We start from the raw sequence: 26,966 nt of genomic DNA on the forward strand, positions 1-26,966 counted from the left end.
TATCGTGAGATTTTGAGTGCAAACCTCCTTTCATCAGTAAGGGCATTGAAGATGAAACGTGACTGGGTCTTCCAACATGACAATGATCCCAAACATACCACCCGGGCAACGAAGAAGTGGCTTCGTAAGAAGCATTTCAAGGTCCTGGAGTGGCCTAGCCAGTCTCCAGATCTCAACCCCATAGAAAACCTTTGGAGGGAGTTGAAAGTCTGTGTTGCCCAGCGACAGCCCCAAAACATCACTGCTCTAGAGCAGATCTGCATGGAGGAATGGGCCAACATACCAGCAACAGTGTGTGCCAACCTTGTGAAGACTTACAGGAAACGTTTAACCTCTGTCATTGCTAACAAGGGATATATAACAAAGTATGGAGATGAACTTTTCATATTGACCAAATACTTATTTTCCACCATAATTTGCAAATAAATTCTTTCCAAATCAGCCAATGTGATTGTCTGGATTTTTTCTCATTTTGTCTCTCATAGTTGAGGTCTACCTATGATGCCAATTACAGGCCTCTCTCATCTTTTTAAGTGGGAGAACTTGCACAATTGGTGGCTGACTAAATACTTTTTTGCCCCACTGTATATCAAGGATACCAGGGTGCCACCAACTTTGGATTCTTCCATTATGGACTAACACCTGGAAAGGTATGTCTGGGCCAGTCATTAGTTAGTCAGGGTTACGAAATAATGAATTGTTTGTACTTTTGTCATGGTTGCACTACAGTTGATCAGTAAAGACTGTCAAACCTTCACTTGAGCCTGGTCTGAAGTTATTGAAAGGGGTGCGTAATGGGGCTGGCATATCCAAAAGAACCAGGGCCTGGAGAGCACTAGAGAAATATGAAGCACATTACATCACAGTGTCAAGACAGCGTGTAAGAAGAAGAGAACGAGGTCGAAACATGGTACCTGGGTGAGATGAGGTATCCCCTGGTAACAAAGGAGCTGTTGCTTTGGCTCCCTTCCTAGTGGTCCATCTCCCATAGCAACTGGTAGCAGACCACCATTACGGGGGCCCTCAGCCTAGCAGCACGGCATGGGAGCAAAAGAGTTAGCATAGGACACCCATGAGATCTGCTCTGTCTCCTGTGGGATCTTATTCTGTTACTGGGAGTGAGGTAACATAGGTTTGCTAGCTGTTGGATCCAGTGTGGCTTGGCCTGCCACTCTTAATGCAAAAAGTAGAAGTCACAGTGTGTAGAGTGATGGGACACCACCTAACACACAACTCCTCTTTTGAGTCGGGAGACTGTACACATGACTGTAGTTCCTGCCTAGTCCCAGGCATTGGTGAGCGCACTCTTGGGCAAAGGTACCCTTAGTGCACAAGCACGATAGGCCCTGCCCACATACCCATTGCACGCAATGAATAAGGTTTTTTGACATTCTTGTTGCCATTAGAGAACTGCAGATGCTGCTACATCTACAGAATGCTGTGTCTATACCAGCTGCACTCTGTAACTGATAAAGCTGTGGTCCATAGATGCAGCTGTGTCTACCAAAATAACATGAAAAAGTGAACATTTTCCTTTGAAGGATAGTTCAAGGGCCTGCACAAAGGAAAAACAGCCACCACTTGCAGGGAAAATAAAGTCACCTACCTTTCTGTTGTCCATTTTCAGTTGGAGATGAACCATTGGCCAATGTCCCCTCATGTTCATCCTCAGCGCTCGTCAGCTGCTGCAGAACAGCATCTACTATCGGCATCACCATGGCGGTGGATGAAGTATTGGAGAGCCACATGGAGAGCAAAGCTGTGCAGCACATGAAACACATCAACAGCCTGTGCAGGACATAAAGAGCAATGCCTCAGTACTGTAATGTGGCTTTATTACTGTTCCAGCACTGCAACATACTATCTGTGAACCGTGAACCCCCAATTACTGATACAATATTTCCAGTATATCTTGTCACTGTTACAAGTTATTGTTTCACTTTGTATCCTGTAGGTATCACTGTGTTGCCAATATAAATGTGTGTATATATATATATATATATATATATATATATATATATATATATAGAGAGAGAGAGAATGCATTATATTTCCAGAAAAGGAAGAGTGACAGCTATGAGATGAAAGTACAAAAAATGGCCACTGCCCCAGTCTATAACTAGCCTTCACAGTGAGCAGCACATGCAAGGGTGACGCATATCAAACAACAAAAAAAACATTTCCAGCTCTAACTTGCCAGCCAGCCTGAAAACAAGCCGAATTAACCTGTCTAACAGTATGTGTTAAAAGCAGGGGTTTAGTTAGCACACATTTGCAAATACATGCGTAAGCTACAGAGCCTTGTCACGGCACCCCAGTATTCTGTAGTTCCTAACTCTACAAATTATTTTTTTTTAGAGTAAGAGCTGGGAATTTTTCTTTTTTGTTGTTTGACATCGATGATTTCAATGGCTGCATGTACGTGTGATCATTTAGGGCAGCGGTTCTCAACCTGGGGATCGCGACCCCTTCGGGGATCGAACGACACTTTCACAGGGGTCGCCTAAGACCATTGGAAAACACATATTTCCGATGGCCTTAGGAACCGAGACACCGCTCCTCTATCCGTCTCCAGGTGTGGGCGGGATGACATGCCGTCCCTGTCATCTGGACACACCCCCGGGATCAATCCTTCGCCGGTGATTGGCCGCCGGAACTGTAGCTCAGGAGAGGCACACAGGCGGCCAATCACCAGCGAGGAGGTGGAGCTTGGAGAGGAGGAGCCGAGCGGCACAGTGAAGATCGAGCGAGTGAAGAGGAGGAGAGCGGCCGGAGAAGGAAGACATCTGACCGGTAAGTGTCTGTACCATGGGAGAGGGAGGGAGCGAGCGAGCCCAGGCTGGAGCAGGGGTCAGCAAGGTAAGTATCATTGGTGTCAGTGGGAGGAATAGTGCCCCATCATTGGTGTTACTAATACCAATGATGGGGCACTATTCCTCCCCCCACTGACACCAACGATGGGGCACTATTCCTCCCCCCACTGACACCAACGATGGGGCACTATTCCTTCCCCCACTGACACCAACGATGGGGCACTATTCCTCCCCCCACTGACACCAACGATGGGGCACTATTCCTCCCCCCACTGACACCAACGATGGGGCACTATTCCTCCCACTGATACCAACGATGGGGCACTATTCCTCCCACTGATACCAACGATGGGGCACTATTCCTCCCACGGATACCAACGATGGGGCACTATTGCTCCCCCTGATACCAATGATGGGGCACTATTCCTCCCACTGACACCAACGATGGGGCACTATTCCTCCCACTGACACCAATGATGGGGGCACTATTCCTCCCACTGATACCAATGATGGGGCACTTTTCCTCCCACTGACATCAGTGATGGGACACTATTCCTCCCACTGACACCAGTGATGGGGCACTATTCCTCCCACTGACACCAATGATGGGGCACTATTCCTCCCACTGACACCAATGATGGGGCACTATTCCTCCCACTGACACCTATGATGGGGCACTATTCCTCCCACTGACACCAATGATGGGGCACTATTCCTCCCACTGATACCAATGATGGGGCACTATTCCTACCACTGATACCAATGATGGGGTACTATTCCTCCCATTGACATCAGTGATGGGACACTATTCCTCCCACTGACACCAATGACGTGGCACTACTCCTCCCACTGCAAAATTACAGTTATGAAGTAGCGACGAAAATAATTTTATGGTTGGGGGTCACCACAACATGAGGAACTGTATTAAGGGGTCGCGGCATTAGAAAGGTTGAGAACCACTGATTTAGGGTTTTTTTAAATCCATTGTAATGTTCATCTGGACCTGTTAACATGCTTATTATAAGTATCAGTTGTTTGTGATATTGTTTTTGCATGTCTTTCAGTCTTTATATAGTCTAGTTTGCCCTGTGAAAGAAAGCTATTTCAAAATACATTGGGATCAAAAGAATTGTACCCAATATGTTTTGATCATTTCTGCAGGCCTATATATTGATTTCATTGCCTTTTTTTTAAAAGTATACATCTTAAATAAACTATATTTTATTTATATGTATGTGGAATACATTGAATGCATAAAAAGTCAGCTATATGATTTTTTTTTTTGACCAAGTATATTCAGGGATGTTGGCATTTGTGTTATGAGTGGAAACACTTGGCAGTTTATCTTTAATCCCATAGTGAATTAAAATACATATAATAGATTCCCTGAGAGTCATCAGTAACTATGAATTGATTTTATTCTCTTGTATACATACTGTATAATAGTATATTAAATATTACTGTTTTCTGGCACAATCATCAAGAGAAGTGTCATAACTACAACACAGAGGCAGCTTTCAAGTGAAGACTTACACATGTTTTAAGGAAGACCTAACAATAGACTGGGAACTGCTGCTTGCTGATGTGGAATGATCATTTAAAGCTAAACTCCGTGCACAAAATCCTTTATTTAAATACACTGCTTAATAACCACAAAGGATATAAGTTCACTTTGTGTGCACCAAATGCTTTTGCAAACCCAAATATTACCTTGTAAATGTAGCAGTGACATCATCACTGTGCTGTACATTGCCTGTGCAGAGAGCAGATATGTGGGAGGGGCACACCAGGCTCCACCCACTAAACTACAGGATTGGGCGGAGACAAGACCAGTCACCCTGCACAAGGAGAGAGAGCAGCAGTGATTGGTCTTTATTATAGGAAGCTTCTGCACAGAGGCAAAGTTTCATACTGGATTATTGCACAGATCTGGAAGAAATACAAAGCATCCAAGATTCAAGTAAGAGTATGCATGACTAGTGTATTTAGACAATATTTGCTTATCCCGCTTTTTAGCTTAAAGCAGCACAAAATAGAGTAGGACCAAATAGCCCAGTAAAATAATTTCTCAAATTCTTCCTAAGTTTTCTAGCTAATAATTGTAGCACTATCCCCTTAGGAGTTGCTGAAGTTTGGGTCCCCCTATAGTCCTCGCAACACGCATTTCCTTCATTCAGACATGCATCCAGGAGACAGTGACCATTCCTTGAGCTTTTTTTTGGAGTTTTATTAGGGGATTGAACGTGGATGGGGTAAGGGGTGTATGGGATGCCCAAGGGTAATGGCAACAGGGGACAAACTCCTTAGCAACTATGTATAACTCTTTACAGCAAAAAAAGTCTCTTTTGGAGAGCTCTACAGCATCTCCTGTTGTACCACCCCAGACCCTAGATCAGGGGTGCCAAACTGACAGCCAAAACTGCAAGTCCCATCATGCCTCTACCTTTGGGAGTCATGCTTGTAACTGTCAATCTTGCAGTGCCTCATGGGACTTGTAGTTTGGCAACAGCTGGAGGGCCGCCAGTTTGACACCCATGCCCTAGATGAATCCTCTCCTTGTCCAGTTGTACTCTGTGATTCCCTGGGTAGGGGATCCAGTTTCTACCACTCCAGTGTAAACAGTCCTGGTTAAAAAGCTAATCTAGTTTCCCAACAGAGTGCCTCTTTTCCCTTACTGGCCCAGGGGGTGCAGGTTTACTTACTCAGACCTTCTCCTGTGCTGCTGGTGTGTTGATGGCTGCCACCAGGCCTTCTAGCTGGGCCGCTTCTTCCCTGCTGCACAGGTGGTCCTTGCTCTGAAGGCTGGTGAGGTACTGAGCTTTCCTCCCTCTTAGGTCCTCTGCCTGTAGGTGGGCCCCTCTCCATCTGGGCCCTCTCAGAGGCTACTGCTCTTCAGCCTCACTTACTCATCTTCCACCTGAACTCTCCTCCTGCTGAGCAGGCTCTATCATTTTCAGGGCTGTCTTGGTCCCATGTCAAGCCTCCTGTTGGGAATTGGCCAGGAACCCTCAAAAGTGCACATCAGCCACTCTTTACCTCTGCCCACTGCTTCTAGATCTTTCTCCAAAGTTCTAGTGCAGGGGGAAGTCTCAAAGAACTGGTTAGCAGAGCCTCTCAGCCCCTGACCACAATTTGACCCCTCTGACTATCACACCTGAGCTGCTACTCAGCCCCTATCTATTAATTGGAGTCTATCTCCCCCTAGCTGCCTAGTAATATTAGTATTAATAATAACCATAGACTATCATATCTCTGACATGGAAATCTATATACTCACATGCCTGGTTTTGCCCCAGATAACATGACCATTCTTAGGGCGATTCTTTTATGGAGGTTCCACTTCTCCACTGACGCAGCCAGGCAGATGACTCCCATGAGCAGTAGCGTTGTATTTTTAACATATTCTGCAGCCACCTACAGGAAGAAACCAATATATTAAAGTAAATATTTAAAGTGGACCCTGTAACTTTAGAAATCTATATAAACATATTCCCGGCATGGTGTAATAAACAGCAACAGTATCATGTTTTAAACAGCTCTAATAATTAGAAAAAAAATCTTTGAATTCCAGTCAGAGACTTTGCCTAGAATGAGATGATGCCATCAGTCTGCTACAGGCACGAGGAGGCATTTCCTCAGTCTTCTCTCCCCCACTGACTAGACTGAAATATTAACACTTTGTAGCAAGTCACCAAGTAAGAGGTTGCTGGCGATTTTTAAGATGAAGCAGTGTAAGTACCTGCGTTTGACTTGGTATCAGCTTGTTGCAGTCCCTGTACAGCAGAGCTCAGACTGGGGAAAAAGGAAGCAGCACATGGAGCATACCAATAGGAGGAAAGAGCAGAGTTACAGAGATAAGCTCATCAATCTGATGATTCTCTTTTCCCTATCCAGTCCCAGAGTGGGGGAAGAGAGGAGACCTGTATGTGAAATTAAAACTGCAGCAGAAAAAGATTAAGCCATCTCCCCTACCAGGAAGTATTGAGCTGTGTATCAGAGTTGTGTATCAGAGCTGTGTAAATCTCAAGACTGGATGGAGAAGGGTTATCCCCCTGTCCTGGTGACTCGCTTTTCTTGTACGGTGTCACAGTGACAGGAAGAGAAAATCTCCCAAAAAGGGTCACAGACAGAGTCAAACCCTGAATAAAAATTGTATTTCTTCCTCACTCTATCTGTCCAGCCCTAAAAAATGTCTATAGTTAGGCTTTAATATTTTTTATTATGTACAATAGAGCATTAATTGATTTTTTTAAAATGATCTGTCTGATGTTCAAGCACCGTTATAAAAACGGTGAATGGAAAATCAAGATGCTAAACGAGCCAGAGAAATGTAATGAGATTTATTTTATCTTTATTTCAGCTGAACACGTAATGAAAGTTGTTTTCTTTTGTTTTTTTGCTCATTTTTTTTCAATGTTTAAGAAAAACATGACTGCTGTGTAATTTAATGGAAATTTGTTTGAAATTTGAAATGAAAATATGTTTTTTTTTTAATTCCAAGGAAAGTGGTGTCTGGGATGATCACATTGGAGGCTGTTACAGTAAAGTCAGTATATAAAGTAAATTACACATGTGTAGAGCATGGAGACTGCAAGATACATGAAAGCAGATGAGAACATACAGTATCATGCTTCGTATTACCAGCTGGGAGATCTGGTTGCAGAATGTGTTTGCACATCAGAAATTCATTATTTTAATAGGATCTTGTGATTGGGTGGAACAGTAAATAACACTTTTCTGCCTAAATTCTGGGGAAACAGAACCCTCGAGGGAATTATCCAAAAACACGGATACTGAATGATTGCTTTTGCTGCTCATCTCTACAGACTTGATACAATTTTAGAACAATATGTGGAAGGGATCAATGTAATGCAAATATAATTAGTGTGTGCTGCAAGGAAACTGTAATGGTTTTGGGTCCAGTTTTCCTTGAGACCCCAACACCAGACCATTCATTTCAACAAAAATCCTCAGATAAGGTTATATTTGCAGTTAATGCTTTTAATACATATTGTTGACATATAAAAGCCTCCCTTGTGCATTCAAAAGCCCCAAGACTGCTGTTGGGCACCACCATCTTGGTTGTGATGTCAGCCCCAGTAGACTAAGACACTCTACAGCAAGGGTGTCAAACTAGTAGCCCTCCAGCTGGTGTGAATCTACAAGTCCCATCATGCCTCTGTCTTTGGGAGTCATGCTTGTAACTGGCAATTTTGCAAAGACTCATGGGACTTGAAGTTTGGCAACAGCTGGAGGGCCGCCAATTTGACACCCATACTCTACAGTATCCCCCTTAGTTTAAAGTAAGCTCACTGCTGCAGTAGCAGTCATGAGCTTGTATCTGTTTTTACCTGCCAACTATCGCCTTTAAGGCCAGTTCACACTACATGCGTTTCAGTGTGCATCCAAAATGCACAGAAAGTAGGTTATATGGTTGTCAATGTCATAGTTGACATCAGTGCTTGCAGTTCCAGTGCGTTCCAGTTACAGAAAAAAAAGTAGAACAGGCTGCATTTTTCCTCCACAGAACTGTACTGGAACATGGTAAAATGCATAAAAAAATGCACCGGAATGCACTGGAACACATCAAAAGCACACTGGAATGCCCATCCCTATTTAAATTGAAGAAAAAGAGAGAGGAAGAAATGAACCGCAAAGCATCAAAAATGCACCGGAATGCACTGGAACACATCAAAAGCACACTGGAATGCCCATCCCTATTTACATTGAAGAAAAACAGAGGGGAAGAAATGAACAGAAAGCATCAAAAACTCATCAAAAATGCACTGGAACGTGCCAAAAAAGCTTAATAAAAAATGAGCATGCAGAAATGCATCCTGAATGCATCTGGACTGCGTTTCTATAGTGTGAACCAGCCCTTAATGTAAAAGTGATCCTGGTGGCTATATAGGCCATTCATTTCATGATATTTGTAATGTGCTCTGACCCCCCCCCCCCCCCCCCCGGCCTGTGGTTCCTAAGATCCCCTGCTTCTCCTGAAAGCCTTGGACCACAACAAAAGTGTACAGGATGGTGAGTGAATTGCTGTGTATGAAGCCAGGAGCGCTCGGCTGTGAGCGTTTCCTACTTTAGAGCCGCCATTCCCAGGCTGCTGTGGCTGGGGAAGTAGCTAATCAAGCTTGATCTGTGCTTAATTGGCTGCAATGGAGGGCAGGGGATACATTAGGGGGTCTAAAGAGTACCTGTCACTTGTCCAATGGTATCACATAAACTGATGAGCTGTAAACGCATTTAAAATGCCACCTATTAATAATTTTGGATAATGTAATTATTAAACATTTTGCAGGCACACACAGTTTTAAGGCCTGACATATTTGGTATCTGTTTACTTGTCACTGCCTCATCTTTTATTTCACGGGCAGGTGAGTATTTTAAATGTACAGGACCCACAACCAAGTAAGAATGGATTAACAAAAAGTGCAGGGGAGGTGTTGAGGCTCAAGCTTTGCTTAAAATTGCACTCAATAAAATCAATTTTAATGTTTTTTATTCTCAAAATATACATTTGATAAGCAGTTGTACAAATATCGTGCAAAATCAAAAATGGTAACTGCCATTTTTTTATTTTACAGAGCCTCTGTGTTCAGAAAATATGAAATGTTCTGCAGCTTCTAAGCCATTTTATAGCCAAAATGTGTGTTAAAAAAAAAAAAAAAAAGTAGCTTTAGAAGGGAACTGATTAAAGTTTATCTATAGCCAAAACATTTTTGGATAGAGTAAAGCTGGCCATTAATGGTTCAATTTTTTTTGTTCAGCCAGTGGGCTGAATTTCTTTCCCAATTAGGGCCACCTTAAGGAAGGGTCAGGTTTTAATTGCTGTATCACCCTTTAAGTTTTTCTTAGTTACCAATTGTCACTGGGACAGGAAGTGACCCTTACATCATTGATAAGTTCTATGTAAGAATTAGAACTCTAGGCAGATATAAACAGCACAAAATAATGCAGCTCTGTAATCAATAATATAATACTGATCTTTTATTCAATACAATGCTGACAAGATGCATTCTGATAGGAGGAGAGAGCAGAGTGACATAAAAATGAGCACATCAGTGTTCTGCTTCTCTTTTCACTGTCCAATCACAGGGCCAGAATTCAAGTGACCATCAGGCTGAGGATATCCTGCAGTAGGAGAAAAAGTACTGCAGGGGGAAATCTCTGAATTAAAGGTGAACATTGCAGTAAAAGCTGATTTCGTTATTTTATCTTTTAATGGGATATTCATTTTTATCTTGTTGTTTTTGGCTAGAGCTCTGCTTTAATCCCTCTTACAATCCCCAGCGTGACACAATGCCCATCAATGTTTTGTAGCTAGCGGTAGAGACATTGGCTCCAGGCTCATGTTGTGTTTCCAGGACAGGTCCTCTTGCGCAGATCTGTATTATCTATAAGAGTTCTTCAGTAACCTTGGTGACATGTTTAGCAGTCCTGCCACCTTTGCCCCACTGGGATGACCTCATTTCCCAGCCCCCACCTCCGCTGATTCATGTGCAGTTATTTCTAATAAAATGCTGCTTATTTCGGTGGGCTGGAGTCCCGTGGCCACAAGCTGAAAGGCTGCATTGTGTTTCCTGATCCCTCCGACGCCCCACTGAGGAAGTGAAAGTTTATAATGTTCTGCTGTCTACTCCAAGCAGACCATGTGCTGCCTGTGTACAAGGCAATGTGACAGCCAGAGGCAGGGCTTTTTTATTTGAACTACAATCTACATAGCCAAACTTACAAAAAATAAAGCCAAAAGCCTAAAAAATGTAATTAAAATAATGTTTTACCCTGAGAATGTCAATGATTGATATTACTAGGCAGCCATGCAATAATGTCGCTTCTTCTCACCAACTTAGGCTGCCCATGCACATGTGCAATCAGTATGTGCAATCTACTTAAAGGAGAGCTCCAGTCACAATATAAAAAAATAAAAGTCAGGAGCTACAAATACAGTAGCTGTGACTTTTAATTTTTGGTTTTTATTGAATAGTTTTAAAAAAGAAAAAACATAAGCAAAACAAGCAATATCAACGAACAATGTTCCATCGTGTATACAATTAGAAACACCAAAACAACAAATTCTGCAACAATTGGCAGTTAAAACAAGACATAATTTGCGGCCAATTCGAGGTCAGGTATATCTCGCCTTTCCAACATAGAATATGCAATGCAAAGCAGTACACAAAGAGTAAAAAGAACAAAGGCAAGAGTAGAAAGGAAAATCCAGATGAGGGTCATTAAGGCACAGAGATGGATCCACGGGTTCCATGTGTTATCAATTTCTTCGAGTTATTGTGTAGGATACAGGTGAGTTTGTCATTAATCATAATCCAGTTAAGTTTATTTTTAACATAATCAAGTGGAGTGACTGATTGCCTCCAGTGTCTAGCTATAGTAATTCTTGCTGCCAGAAACATATAGAAAATCAATTTATGGGATTTCTTGGGAACATTATCTGGAAATTTGTGAAAGAGCGCCGTCTCCAGGGATCTGCGAATATTTATACCCGTCACTGAGTTTACCAAAATTGAACATTCAAATCCAAAATCTAGTTATAAGCGGGCATTACTACCAGATGTGAAACATAGACCCAACCTGGCCACAAGGCTGGAAAGACATCACAGAGGCAGACGGATGCATCTTTGCAGTCCGGGTAGGTACCAGATACCATCTCAACAAAGTTTTATAATTAGCTTCAATTAAAGTAGTATTGATAAAAATTTTGGACAGTGCCAAGGTGATATCTTGCCAATCCGATAATTCATAATTGACAGCTAAATCTTTTTCCCAATGTTCCATGTAAGGGAGTTTACAATTTGGGTCAGTGAGGAGAGCTTATATTGCAGAGACCCGGCCTCTTTGGTAATCCCTATTCCTGCAGGAGAGTTCAAAGGCGGTGAGCAAAGGTGACTCGTCCAATAAAGCGAGCTTCGAGCGGAGAAATGAGACAATCTGTTTGTATCTAAAGACTTCAGTAGTAGGCATATGTAACTTGTCTTTAAAATATTGCAGAGAATGTATACAAGCACCATTAAGATAGTCTCCTATCCGCAGCAAGCCTTTATTCATCCACCATTGGAAAGGGGCCGGTGTTAACCTCCCTAGCAGTCTGATTATGTCCAAATTTCTGTGCTCAAAGTGGTACATTTTTTTGCATGGAAATATGTATTTTTTTTTATTGTAGGCCTGTAATTTTTAGGAATAACTCACTGAAATTTGTCCGAAGAGTCTAGTAAACATCCCTGGTAGGATAAAACTTGAAACACGAAATCATAAATTATAATTTAATAAATAATCATAAAAAATAATATTATAATAATAATACATTTAATTCAATAATATAATCAAACCAAAAACACTGAAATTTGAAATATAGCGCCAAGTTCGCACATCACTGAGCAAAGTCACAAAATTGTTTTCAGTGTCTGATGACGAATTTCCCCACGAATCATTATCACTCAATTCTGCAAGTGGTTCTAATTTACTATCGCTGTTCTCTAGCTGCTCTAAAACCGCTTTTGACCTAAAGGGACGCTTTTTGGACGCCATGGACGTTCCTCAGTTTCCAGGCAGAAAGAACAGTAAAAATGCAGGCAGGGCAAAGGACAAAGCACTAGGGACAAAATGTATGTGAAATGGTTTGATACAGCAATGTTTTACTATGTGATTTTAGTGAATGTCACTTTTTGTCATTTCCAAATTTCCCGCTGTTCCGTCCCCCATACGTCCCGACGCTCGCAGGGGACAGAACCCAGATGACAGATGCCGGCATCCGCTGGATTACATTGCCGGGGACACTGCAGGAGGGACATTGCGGGAGCGCAGGACAAGGTAAGTGATCGAGGGATCGCGGAGCAGCGCCGCATGGTAAGCCCGAGTGTAGCTCGGGGTTAACGCTTGTGGTACTGAAACTTTACCCCAAGTTACACTCGGGAATACCGCCAGGGAGGTTAATCCAGGCACAAATTCAGGGTTGCAAAAAATTGGAGCAATAGGCGTATGTGGTGATGCTAGTGACTTGCGGTGGCGTACCCTGTCCCAAACTGCCAAGGAGAACGACAAAGTGGGTCACAATATAGGAGGACATAATCGACTAGGAAGCCAAAGTAATGCCCCAATAGCTAAAGGGTGACAGGAAAGAGCTTCTACAGAAACCCAATGGGGAGTATGTCCCCCAACCGTGGTATAAGCTAGTTGGGCAACCTGCGCAGCTTGGAAGTACGCGTGGAGATTAGGAAGGCCAATACCCCGCAATCTAGAAGAATATAACGTCTTCTGGTTCATCCGAGGCCGTCTATTATTCTATAATAGTTATCAAAGGAGAAGTAATATACATAAGAATGTCATCTGCAAATAGGGCACATTTATGTTCCTGTTGTCCGCAACGGATGCCATGGATTTGGCGATGAGACCAAATTGCCATAGCCAAGGGTTCAATTGCCAGCACAAAAAGCAGCGGGGAAAGTGGGCAGCCCTGTCTAGTCCCTTTGCGGATTGGGAACACTGAGATGTTGAAACCTTTGATGGAGACCTGGGCCGAGGGATTAGCATATAGCAAATGTAACAGAGCAAGAAATGTCGGGCCAAAGGCCTGCATCATAGTAAATAAATATTCCCACATCAGACTATCGAAGGCCTTATGAAGGTCCAGAGAAAGAAGTAAGAGTGCCCTAGAGAGAGGCGCATCCCAATTGGAACGGACAGCTGATATCAGGGTAATAGAGCTATGAATCTGGTCCAACGTTTGATAGCCCAGTATAAATCCCGACTGATCTTTATGAATATATTGTGCCAGAAAGGAATTAAGGCGTACAGCTAGGAGTTTTGTTAAAATTTCCAGGTCGCAATTAATTAATGAAATAGGATGATAATTATGAACATCAGTGGGATCTTTATTGGGTTTAGGAATGACACTAATATATGCCTTATTCTCATCTAAAGGGACCACACCTTCCTCTCGCAATGAATTAAAATACAGTTTCATATGAGGAAGTAAATGTTCACAAAACGTTTTGTAGCACTGATTGGGGAGGCCACCAGGGCCAGGGGATTTATGTAACGGTAGTAATTTAATAACTTTTAGGAGCTCCTCAGAAGTAATGGGTTATTCCATAAGCTCTTTATGGGCTTCAGTAAGGGAAGGGATAGGCAAGGACTCTAGGAAGGATTAAATAGAAGAGGGTTTTGTTGGCCGCGGTGGACATATAGAAAAGCATAAAAATCATGAAATTCCCAAAGGATCTTCTGAGGATCCTACGTGATAGTACTCCCCGTCTGCCAGAGTTTAAATTGGGGGGACAGCTTATGTGAAAAGAAGAGAACCTGGTCTATCCCTCCATGTGAAATATCTATGATTCATCCAAAGCAGGTTTTTTCCACCTTTGTGATGCAGCAAAGGTTAAGCTCCAGCCGAGCGTGTTTCACCTTAGATAAAAGATCAGAGGTTGGGGCAATTTTATGTTGGACAGCTAACGATTCATATTCTCTAGATTTGGTAGAAATCAACTCTTTGTAGGATTTTTTCATTCTGGAGGACAGCTGGATAAAAAAAACCTCGAACGGAGGCTTTATAGGCTGCCCAATTAATGGAGGGATTCGTATCCTCCGCTTTGTTAATTGCAAAATAGGACTTGAGATGTTCACCCACTTCCAAGCAACAGGCTTCATCACTTAGTAAGGACTCGTTTAACTGTCAAATTAGAGAGCGTTAAAAGTACAGGGTCATGGTCCAACCAAGGTGCTGATTTAATTTTAGCTGAATGTAGCTTAGCGATCATGTCCGAAGGGAGGAAAACATGGTCTATATGAGAAGCTGCTGAAAAAACAGACACTCCCCTGTCCCTCGATCTTGCGTTGTCCTCACCGCAGCCAATTTCACCAGCCATCCTCGCTCCCCAACTCCGGCATCTTCAGTGTAGGAACCTGGCTGTGACAGCTTGTGGCTTCACAGTCGGGTGCCCACAGCGCATGCGCAAGTAGCTCTGACTTTCTGAATGGTCCCGTAGTCTTCTGGAACCTGTCACATGTCCCAGAAGACTACAGGGAGAAAGGTTGGACATCTTCCCTTCTGATCACCTAGGTGGTCACAGTGAAAGTGGGAGTGGGTACTTGTCAAAATCGAGCACCCACCCCAGTTCCCCAAAAATGCCAAACCGTAACGGTGAGCGGGACATGAAGCCTTGAAGCGGAACTTTCCCTTTTAGGTGGAGCTCCGCTTTAAAGCATATCTAAAGCCAAGACTTTATTTTCTAGTTTTGATTATAGCAGGAAATGGTTAAACCATATCATTTTTTTTCTGTCTTTGTCCCCACTGGTAAGATTCCCATTCACTTCCTTTTCCAGAGACACCACAGGAAGTGAGAGAAAATCTCCCCAAAGTGAGGAGAAATCCCCAGTTAGATAACTGTCACCGGAACAAATGTCCCCATTGGAAGATTTAATCTGTTCAAGCCAAAGCTGTAACATTTTGGATTTACATCATTGGCACTTTCTTCCATTCACATCTCATATTTCTAGAATGAGCAACAAAGCACACAGAAAACGCATGTTTTCTGAAATGTTTCACAAATGCTCTGCAAACTTGAGTTGTGCTTCCTGTTCCATTAATTGGAGTGGCACCTCGAGCGCGGGTAGCAGACACACGTTTTGCGGTGTGTTTTGTTGTGTGGCAAACGCGATACAACCGCTCCAAAATGTGCAGTGAAAAAAAACACCATGCTTCTTTGATGCGTTTGTAAGATGTACAGCAGCCCATTCAATAGAATGGACTACCTTATGTGTGATGAGTGTTTAAACGCAAAAAACACACAAAAAAATTGCTAGCGGGAATGCAAGTTCCGGCTACGTTCTGGTATGAATCCAGGTGCATAGAGAGGCACAGACAGGGATAAAACATTTTGTAACCCTTTTCCCATTCTATCCAGAAGAAAATTAAAACTTTTGGCTTTAAAGTGATATTAAAGGTTCTGTTTAAAGAAAAAAAAAACATGTCATACTTACCTACTCTGTGTAATGGTTTTAGTCAGCACAGCCCAAGTTCTCTTCTTATCGGATGCCCCGCCAGTGCTCCTGGCTCCTCCTCCTTGACCAGTGCCCCCAATTGCAAGCTGCTTGCTATGGGGGCATTAGTGCGTGCTTGCTCCAAAGTCCCACTCTATGCGTCCATAAGACACGTCCATAAGAGTCGTGCTCGGCCCCTCCCTCTCATCATTGGCTCAATGGCTGTGATTGACAGCAGTGGGAGCCAATTGCCAATAAGAAGAGAGAGGCCCGGAACAGCTGAAGCACCCGTGTAGAATGCTGGATCAAAAGGGGGGCACAGGTAAGTATTGGGGGGGGGGGGTTGTGGGGGGAGCAGACTTTACAACCACTTTAGCCACTTTAAAGTAAAGTTATTGATTAATTAACAATCATGTAAAGTGAGGGCTTACCCAAACATTCCATTCTATTTAACAAGATAGGACCCTGCATTAGCTGCTGGCAAATCAAAACAAAATATGATTGTGTGTATCCAGCATTAGATTCAATTCTTGTTAGATGGTGTATCTAAACTCAAAGCAAAATATATAATAATATAATATGTTGTAGTTTATGTAGTGGCTACATTAGTTTTCTCTTTTCAGACTTTTTCTTCTTTCATTTTCGCCAGGTAATCATGCAAAAAACACACTTTCTGTTTCTAGGCAGCTACATTAGGGCTGAACTGCAAAAATGTCTGCCTTTTTCATCTCATCCTCACTACATGGAGAAGGGGGTTAAGTAGGTGACAAAAGAAAGATAACATTGTGTTAGCATGCTGTTTATCCAGACATACTGTAGGTGCAACAAACATTCTCATACCGTATATTATACTGTTGATTAGTAATAATACCATGGACAGGGATCAGGCTCAGAGACCGGTAGCTATAGCAGTAGAGAGGCTTCCACTGACTAGCAGGATTCCCCCAAGGTCTAAAAACTAGCCTAAGCACTAACTTTCCTGATAGTGGAGAATCTCCCCACCAGGAGGTGAGCAACCTGGGGTCCAGTAGCCAATACAGCAGGTAGGAGTAAAGAAGAAGCATAGTGAGTAAACAAGCCAAAAGGTTGGAAAAAAGTGGCTGCAAGTTGGGTTCAAATAGAGGTGTAGTCAAGGAACAGTAATGAGTGGTAGCAAAGATACAGATGGCAGCAGGAGCAACAACAGCGAGATATTGGCTGGAGAGCACACAATAATCTGGCAAACAAGTGCAAAAGCATGGCCTAAAATGGAAGTTCATGGGAGAAGTGGAGGCTTCAAGGTTCAAGAGAAACAAGACACAAAGCAAGGTTGTCTAACGAATCATGCAGGGAACTGTCCAGCATCTCAGGTGGCTCAGCAAGAAGAGATACTTTGAGATGCAGAGGGGGGTACAGGTTCAGATCTGGGTCCTGACAACCCCTAGGTGGTAATGTTTAAATCCCCCTAGTGGAAATACATGGTTATGACGTCATTTCCTGTCTCTGTGGTCCTGCTGTTTATGTGTTCTGCAACTCCTGACTGTTTCTATGCGTATCTGCAGCAGCTTTCCGACAGTTTGCTCTTTCAGTTCAGGTCACAGGAAGTGATGAGGACACTGCATTTTTGGCAAGATCAACGAGTATTTCTGTAGTTGCTGAAAATGTTCTTAAAGTATAACTAAAGGCAAAACTTTATTTTACTTATGGATAGTGGAGAGGGCTTAGACCCCTGTCAGAGAGAAGAGCTGCAGACGTGCACAGCACTGGATGAAATGAAGGCTCAGGTAAATAAAAGGGGAGGGGGGCATACTGATGCCTAAGTATTTTGATGCCAGTGGTGGAACTACCAGGGTTTCAAAGGTCATACTTGCAGATGGACCCTGGAGTTCTGCCACTGTGGGGGGCCCCAAGAGCCCGGACTGTGGCTCCCCAGCAGGGTTTCTGGTTGTATTGGTCTGAGCTGAAAGTTTCACTCTCACACAGCTTGGAGCCAGCGCTGGCAGTTCCCCCCAACTCACATGGACAGGGGAGGAGAGAAACAGCTGGGTCTACTCCTCCTCCTCCCACCCCTCTTCTCCTGTGTTTGCCCCGCCTACATGCCAGTCCCCGGAAGTGCTGTGCCTCAGAAAAGTGGATGTGTGCGGAAAGTTTCAAGCTCAGCAGCGGGATGATGAAAGGTGCTGACAGCTGATGCCTGAGCCTCCATCCTGGGGTGAGTGAGCTCCCGATTCATCTACTGTGGCTGAAGTCTCTCCCTCCCTCACTTCTCTTTCCTGCCTCCCAATGAGTACACTAATGTAAGGGGGACTCAGATGTAAGGGGTGCTCTACGGACTCTGATGTAAGAGAGCCTTTGGTGAGTAGAGACCCCCTTATATCAGAGTTCCCCTAAATCAGGATTACCAGAGACCCCCTTATAATACAGTTCCCCTTTACATAAGAGTCTGCAACGTTCCCCCTTACATCAGAGTTCCCTTTGTACTTCAGAATGCTCAGTGTTCATCAGAGTCCCCAGAGTCCCCCCTTACAGTGTAAGCAATCTCTGCAAGTTCAGATATAAAAGGAAACTCTGTGGATTCAGATATAAGGGGACTTTGTGGCTTCAGATGTAAAGGAGAACTCTGCAGGTTCATATGTAAAGGGGAAGTCTGCAGATTCAAATGTAAAGAGGAATGCTACAAATTAAGATGTAAGGGGAAAGCCTATGAATTCAGCTGTAAAGGGGAACTCTGAAGATTCAGATGTAAAGGGGAACTCTGTGGATTCAGATGTAAAAGGGAAACTCTGTGGACTGTGATGTAAGGGGGGACTCTTGTTATTAAATCCATATGATTAGAAATGTTATTTAATCACAAAATATATGTATAGTGTATACTACAAAGAAGTGTTTGGCTTGAAGAAAAGGTGTCAACCCTACCCATTGCAGAACATGTTGAAGAGTCTCGCTGCAGGACTGTAATAAAGGGCCCCACAATGGGAATAAGGACCCTGGCATCAATGGGAATGGCCCTGGACTTGGAGGGAAGGGGGAGGTCAGGGGTACCTTCATGGTTTCTAGCACCAGAGCCCTGAACGTTCTAGTTATGCCTTTGTTTAATGCCTAAAAAAGTTTAGGGTTTATAACCACTTTGAGGTATCAGCCACATGGAGAGTGCATTGCTCTCAGTTGTCCAATTCATATGGATTGATTTACTAAACGTACTAAATTTTAATATATTTATAAACAATATAGGGTCTGGGATTATAAATCCCATTTCAGTCTTTGCAGATGACACCAAGCTGTGCAGTGGAATAACGTCCTTACAGGATGTCTCCAATTTACAAGCCAACCTCAATGCACTGTTTAATTGGGCAACTATGTGGCAAATGAGGTTTAATGTTAATAAATGTAAGGTTATGCACTGGGGGGCTAAGAATATGCATGCATCATACATACTGGGGGGGTACAACTGGGGGAATCAATGGTGGAGAAGGTTCTGGGGGTTCTGGTAGATCACAAGCTTAATAATGGCATGCAATGCCAAGCTGCGGTTTCTAAAGCGAGCAAAATCCTCTCTTGTGTTAATCGGATATTCCCTGGAACAACTTTACCTATAAATGTCAGTATCCAGTTATATTCTGTGTATCCAAGAAAGAATCCAGGCCTTTTTTAACCACTTCCAGTCCGGACACTTTTACCCCCTTCCTGCCCAGGCCAATTTTCAGCTTTCAGTGCTATCACACTTTGAATTACAATTGCGCGGTCATGCAACACTGTACCCATATGAATTTTTTAGCATTTTTTGAGACAGATAAAGCTTTATTTTGGTGGTATTTATTCACCACTGGGATTTTTATTTTTTTTGCTATGTAAATGAAAGTCCAAACATTTTGAAAAAAAGTGTTTTTCTTATAAAATTTTGCAAATAAATAATATTTCATCAGAAATATTGGCCAAAATGTATTCAGTCATCTTTTTTGCAAAAAAAAAAAAAAATAACCCAAATTAGTTTATAACCAAAAATTATAATTTGTAAACACTTTTTTTACATTTTTTTTTATATGATTATTTATGTTTTGTTTTTTTTTACATACTGTCAGCCATTGCATTTATAAACGGCCTCCCCGCCCCCTGCTTGTGCACGCTCCCTAGGAGCACGCAGCACTGCGATCCGGTACCTGCTGTGTCCTCCGGACACAGTGGAACACCGATCGTCATACGGGACCTCTCTGCGAGGTCCCGATCATGTGATCACTGATTGGCTAATCAGTGATCACATGCAGAGTAGTAAGCAAGATGTCACTTCTGACATCATTACTTACTATGTGTGAAATCTGTGAATGATCACAGGTCACATGGTACAAGGCTATTCACAACAGCCTTGTACCCTGTGACAAGCTGTGACCAATCACAGCTCACACAGTAGTTCTCAATGGCTGCAAGAATGCAGCCAGAGAGAAGGAGAAATGATTGCTTTTACAGCCTTTATGGGTGTAAAAGTAATCAGTGTAAAAAAAAAAATCTTCTTCACCCCCCACAAGTAGTACAGTGTCACCATGGCGACACTGTACTGCTAGGGTGACAGTATGTAAAAAAAAAAAAAAATTGTAAAACAAATGTTTAAAAAATATAATTTTTGATTATAAACTAATTTGGGTTATTTTTTTTTACTAAAAAGATAACTGAATCAATTTTGGCCAAGATTTATGATGAAATATTATTTATTTGCAAAATTTTATAAGAAAAACACTTTTTTTCTAAATTTTTGGACTTTTTCATTTACATAGCAAAAAAATAAAAATCCCAGTGGTGAATAAATACCACCAAAATAAAGCTTTCTGTCTCAAAAAAATGCTAAAAAATTCATATGAGTACAGTGTTGTGTGACCGCGCAATTGTCATTCAAAGTGTGATAGCGCTGAAATCTGAAAATTGACCTGGACAGGAAGGGGGTAAAAGTGTCCGGACTGGAAGTGGTTAAAAACGGCCTGGATTCTTTCTTGGATACACAGAATATAACTGGATATAACATTTATAGGTAAAGTTGTTCCAGGGAATATCCTATTGTCTCTCGGGGGATCAGGAAGGAATTTTTTTCCCTTGCAGGAGCAAATTGGATCATGCTTTGCTGGGTTTTTTTGCTTTCCTCTGGATCAAGTGTGGGTATAGGATTATAACTTTTTTTTTTATATATGGTTGAACTGGATGGACTTTTGTCTTTTTTTTCAGCCAGACTAACTATGTAACTATGTAAAAATAAAATTGCTGTTCACTTTGCAAGGGCCCCAGGGCTTAGTGAATGCGAAAACATTTTCCTTTGCAAAGAATACCCAATCATGCGCAAGAAAAACAAACAGAGCTTGCACATCATTGGATAATGGAAGTCTAGAGCTCTTCACCTCATTTACTAAGCTCTGGATCAAATTCCCTTGCAAAATGAACAGTCTATTTGCCTTTAGTAATTAGTAAATCAGCCCCATAAACTCGCTGTGGGAAACAGCAATAAAGCTCAGCCATTGGACAGCACTGAAGAGTAGGAAGAATAACATATAAGAACATACAATATATAATGGATAAAAATTTTACATTGGCAAAATTATTTCTAAAACATGAACGAGTAGTAAGATTAAATCTCTATTAAACCCAAAACCAAACAAATAATATATTGCAGTTTACCAATCATTAGAACTCCAAAGACATGCTGGTAGGTGAATTGGCTATGGTCTAAATTGGCCCTAGTATAGCTATGTATGAATGTAAGTTAGGGACCTTAGATTGTACACCCCTTGAGGGTTAGGGACTGATGTGAACGTACAATATATATATATATATGTAAGGCACTGCGTAAATTGACGGTGCTATATAAATACCTGTACTAAATAAATTAGATGTGCCAGCTGTATTTTTTAAGACTTTTTCCTTTTGTTTTCACCCAGTGATCTGGCCAGTAACACACCTCCTGTACTGGAGTGCCCCCACTCTGGATGAAGTAGCAACTGAGACACCTTTGGACAGCAGACATTGTCAGTCTAGGGAGAGGTGAGTCAGGGGTGGACTGACCATTTGGAAACTCGAGCACTGCCCGAGGGCCCGGGGTCAGTAGGGGGCCCCATGAGATGCCCCTGGTACCTTTTTCATAGGCTTTTTTGAGTTTGGGCAAGGATACAGGGGCCCCATGATCCCCTATTGCCCGGGGGCCCCATGAGTTGTCAGTCCGCCCCTGGGTGAGTGTTAAATGTACTAGCAGATACAGATATACTTACAAACTGAAGCCAAACTGTAGCTAACACTTAATAAGCAGTTACAACAACCTTTTTGTTCCGTTTGGGATAAAGGTTTTACATAAGTAAATAAAAACTGATCATTGTAAGCACTCCATTTGGTGGTAAATGGTTTGTCTAAATCCTCTAACTGCTACATCCGCAGGGCAGCTTGTTTTGTGGAAAAATAACATATTTGCTGGACAGATCACCAGGTGAAAATAAAAGTAAGAAAGTCTAAAAAAGAAAACTAATGCAGCCACCACATCTAAGAATTGGTAAATTGCAATATGATAAATGTTTGCTTTTACGTTTAATACCCCTTTATTTACATCAACAACCTGCATTTCATTGAATATCAGTTGTGTTCACTATAAAGATTTCAGCACAATTTCAGCTTTTAGTTGCTTGGTTTATGGTATTCTGACTCCGCAATATTTTTTGTTGATACGTTCAAGCATTGACATATTTTGATGCAAGACGTTTTCATATATGAAAGTAACACCAGCTCTTGGATTCCATCCACTGTAGGGATGTTAAAGCTGAACTCCAGGCTGACAGCTAAATACACATATGAAAAACATATATGGAGACTTGTGATTCTATAACAGCAGGTAGTTAATCTATGCCAGTTTTATAATATATGCTGGTAAAATGAAATGGCTGGGTATTATGGAAGATGCGCCAGTAACACTTGGTTTAATCATCACCGGCAGGAAACTCCAGACAAAGGGAAGAAGGCCAAGGGCCCAAAGTCCAGGTCAAGATCTGTCTTTTGTTATCGCTGTGTATGAAATAAACAGATCAAGCTTTGCAAAAATTCCCAGAATGTCATTTTCAGCCATGAGCGCAAAATGTAACTCCAAGTATGGATTAGTTTAAAACACTGTCCAGGAGTTGCGAAAAATCAGAAATCAGCCCTAAAGTCACAGATCAAAAAATGAGGGCCTCCCCCCAGTGACCCTGTACAGAAATGTGTTGCGAATGTCTCGAAGCATAGCCATGGTGTCTGATAGACGCTAACAAAAAGCATGGCAGAGTTTGTTACCCCAGTGGGTCTCTGTGAATCTCTCATAGCTACAGCATGAAAGATCATTTTAGGTGGATTAGAACAGCTTCTATATAAAGTAAAACTTTTTCAATTTCTGGATAAAGTAGAAAATGTTTAAAGCTCCTGTCACTTTTTTTTCTTTTTGTGTTGCTATGTGTCCCATTGGGCTTATCTCTTGTCACTTCCTATTCCTGAGACATAGACGTTAAAAGAAAATCTCCTTTGACAGTTGTCACAGAAACAGAGGTCCCCACTGAATAACCTTACCAGATTTTCAAAATTAAATCTGGGGACACCCTAATGACCACTCCCACTTTAAACCACACCCACAAAATTACACCCTCATTTATAGTCAAATTCACAAAATTATGCTCCATTTTTTAACATGCGCTCCTACAATTGGTCCCAGATTTTGGGACAACAGCAAGCAGACAACAGGCAGGGTATTTGGAGAAAATAAACAGATTTACATTAAGAAGCAGCAAGATATGCATGCATAGTTAGGAAGGGGCATCTCTTGAAGTTGTGCCAAGATGAAAAATGCTGATCTGCTGGTGGCATGGCCAGTAAAATTGATGTTGCTTCATGGCTTGTAGGGTAGGATTAAGAAAAGCCCCAGCACTGATGTCAATAGCAGTCATTACCTGAATTCATGTTCCCATGCCGATCCTTTTCCCATTTGAGCCCTCTCCCATTCGAGCCAGGAGTATATACACTCACCGGCCACTTTATTAGGTACACCTTGGTAGTATTGGGTTGGACCTGCTTTTGCCTTTAGAACTACCTTAATTATTTGTGGCATAGATTTAACAAGGTGTTGGAAACATTTCTCTGAGATTTTGGTCCATATTGACATGGTGGCATCACACAGTTACTGCAGACTTCAACAATGTGAATCTCCCATTCCACTAGATCCCAAAAGTGCTCTATTGGATTGAGATCTGCTGACTGTGGAGGCCATTGGAGTACAGTGATCTCATTGTTATGTTGAAGAAACCAGTCTGAGCTGATTTGAGCTTTTTGACATGGTACATTATCCTGCTGGAAGTAGCCAACAGAAGATGGGTACAATGTAGTCATAATGGGATGGACTTGGTCAGCAACAATACTCAGGTAGGCCATGGTGTTTAAATGATGCTCAGTTGGTACTAAGGGGCCCAAAGTGTGCCAAGAAAACATCCTCCGCACCATTACACCACCACCACCAGCCTGAACCGTTGATACAAGGCAGGATGGATCCATGCTTTCATGTTGTTTATACAAATTCTGACCCTACCATCTGAATGTTGCAGCTGAAATTGAGACTCATCAGGCCAGCCAACGTTTTTCCAATCTTCTATTGTCCAATTTTGGTAAGCCTGTGTGAATTGTAGCCTCCATTTCCTGTTCTTAGCTGACAGGAGTGGCACCCAGTGTGGTCTTCTGCTCCTGTAGCCCATCTGCTTCAAGGTTCGATGTGTTGTGTGTTCAGAGATGGTATTCTGCATACCTTGGTTGTAACGAGTGGTTATATGAGTTACTGTTTTACTGTTACATTCTATCATCTCGAACCAGTCTCCTCTGACCTCCGTAATCAACAAGGCGTTTTTATCCACACAACTGCCACTTACTGGATATTTTTTTTGGACCTTTCTTTGTAAACCCTAGAAATGATTGTGCATAGAAATCTCATCAGATCAGCAGTTTTTTAAATACTCAGACCTGCCCACCTGACACCAACAACCATGCCACATTCAAAATCACTTAAATACCTTTTCTTTCCCATTCTGATGCTCAGTTTGAACTTCAGCAAGTCACCTTCACCATGTTTAGATTCCTAAATGCATTGAGTTGCTGCCATGTGATTGGCTGATTAGCAATTTGTGTTACCAAGCAATTGAACAGGTGTACCTAATAAAAAGGCTGGTGAGTGTAGTTCAACTCCGGCAGGTGAATGTAAGTCACTCCACTTGACAGTTCTGGCATCTCCAGTACCCGACACACTGCTGCCACTCTACTGCATTGAGGCACCCTCTTTGTCAGAGGTAGGCAAACCTGGAGAGGTGCAAAGCTACCTAAACAACATAAGAGATCAAAGATCACCAGGCTTCAGCATGCCTTTTTTTTGCTTTTCATTTTATTTATTTTAGAAAAATATAATAATACAAATTTCAGTGTAAAAATGTAAACTTATCCCATATTTTTTAGCTTCAGTGAGAAACTTTGCATTTACTTTCATGCACAGTGCAGGGGGTCAGCATTAAGTAATGCAGAGTTCTGAGGTCAGTTGTAAGAACCACAAAGTACAGAGGTTAGTAGTAAGTAATGTAGAGTTCAGGGGTCAGGAGTAAGTAACGCAGGGTGCGGGAGTCAGGATTATGTAACAGAGTGCATGGGCCAGTAGTATGCTACACAGAGTGGAGGGGTCAGGAGTAGGCAACGCTGAGTGAAGGGTTTAGGAGTAAGTAACAAAGAGTGCAAGGGTCAGGAGCAGGTAATGCTGAGCTCAGGGGTCAAGAGTATGTAACGCAGAGTACAGAGTTCAGGTGTAAGTAATGCAGAGAGTCCAGAGGTCAGAAGTAACACAGAATTCAGTGGTCAGTGGTAAGCAACACAGAGTTTAGGTGTCAGTAGTAAGTAACACAGAGTTCAGTTGTGTTGGCACAGAAAAAGTAAAAAGTGTGTCAGTCCATGTGGCTGTGGCTCCTTCCCGTCACCTCCTCAGGCCCTGATGCTCAGTGTTGGCAGGTGATGATGAGGGCTGGGAATTGGCAGGCCAGGAAGCAGAGCCTCTACAGTGAGCAAAGGACCCCTTACCATGTCGCCATCTTCATTCAATCTGATAGCTGTCATCCTAGCAACATGAAGTCACTGTTATGCCTCTGAGCTCGGGAGCCGCTTCCACACCATCACGTGACAGACCACTCTGGCAATGGCCTCACCAACTGGACACCAAGCACTGACAAAGAAGTCAAGTCTCTCCAATCTAAAAGGATATCAGGAGGCTTGTTGCAGATTGAAGAGCATTCTAAACATTCTCTTAGGTCCGTGAACACACAGAATTCTGAGCCACAATTCTCATTTATATCTACCACAATGACCAATAATACAGTACAGCCAAAGGGATTGTTGGGATGTCAAATGTTACATAAACTGTCCTGTTTCAGAGAAGAAATACAGGCAGTAGGTTGCTGTTGTTGCACACATTAGCCTTTATAGATGTTCTAAGTGTATCTGACCTCACTAGACTTGAGCACTCCAAACAGAGGGAAGAGAAATGCTGGTACCAGCGCAGCAGCTCCTAGTGGCACAGCCTCTGACACCCAGTACACCGCTGTCACTATCAGCACGTAGGCACAAGATGATTCCTGTAAAGGGAAAAATAAAGTCAGATTTTATGATATAGAAAAAAAAAGGCTGCTAATGTGTACCTGTCATAAACAGAAATATCCATGAATTCTGGGCATATGCTCCTTAACACGTACAGTCCTAAACATGAGTATATCTCCGTACAGCGTCATGCCACAACCAGGGGCGGACTGACCATTTGGAAACTCGGGCACTGCCCGAGGGCCCGAGATCAGTAGGGGGCCTCATGAGATGCCCCTGGTACCTTTTTCATAGGCTTTTTTGAGTTTGGGCAAGGACACAGGGGCCCCATGATCCCCTATTGCCCGGGGGCCCCATGAGTTGTCAGTCCGCCCCTGGCCACAACATATTTTAGCCTGTCATAGATTTTGACATGCTATTCTCAGTGGAGCTGGACACTGCACCTATGACTTCCGGGCTTCAGAAAATGTTGGGATTTGGTAAACATGGGCTAAAGGCCTGGGTGCCTGTAGCCTTAGGAGAAACCTAATAATCCCAGATGTTTCAGGATTGCTAGAGACTAGATAAAAACAC

The 26,966-nt window shown here is 42.5% G+C and overlaps 1 protein-coding gene across 1 annotated transcript in view; it reads right to left on the minus strand.

The window, feature by feature from the left end:
* Window positions 1–26,966, minus strand: part of SLC13A4 (solute carrier family 13 member 4) — a 66,826-nt gene that overhangs the window by 32,935 nt on the left and 6,925 nt on the right. The window contains exons 2-4 of the mRNA XM_089680676.1: window positions 26,303–26,431; window positions 6,091–6,227; window positions 1,607–1,788 (exon numbers count right to left, since the gene is read on the minus strand). Of these exons, the coding sequence (XP_089536802.1) occupies window positions 1,607–1,788; window positions 6,091–6,227; window positions 26,303–26,431 (448 nt within the window). The remainder of the gene's footprint in view (window positions 1–1,606; window positions 1,789–6,090; window positions 6,228–26,302; window positions 26,432–26,966) is intronic.

The sequence above is a fragment of the Staurois parvus genome, unplaced genomic scaffold, assembly GCF_062004578.1.
Source record: "Staurois parvus isolate SC_StPar_1 unplaced genomic scaffold, SC_StPar_1.0 ptg000249l, whole genome shotgun sequence".
Lineage (NCBI taxonomy): Eukaryota > Metazoa > Chordata > Amphibia > Anura > Ranidae > Staurois > Staurois parvus.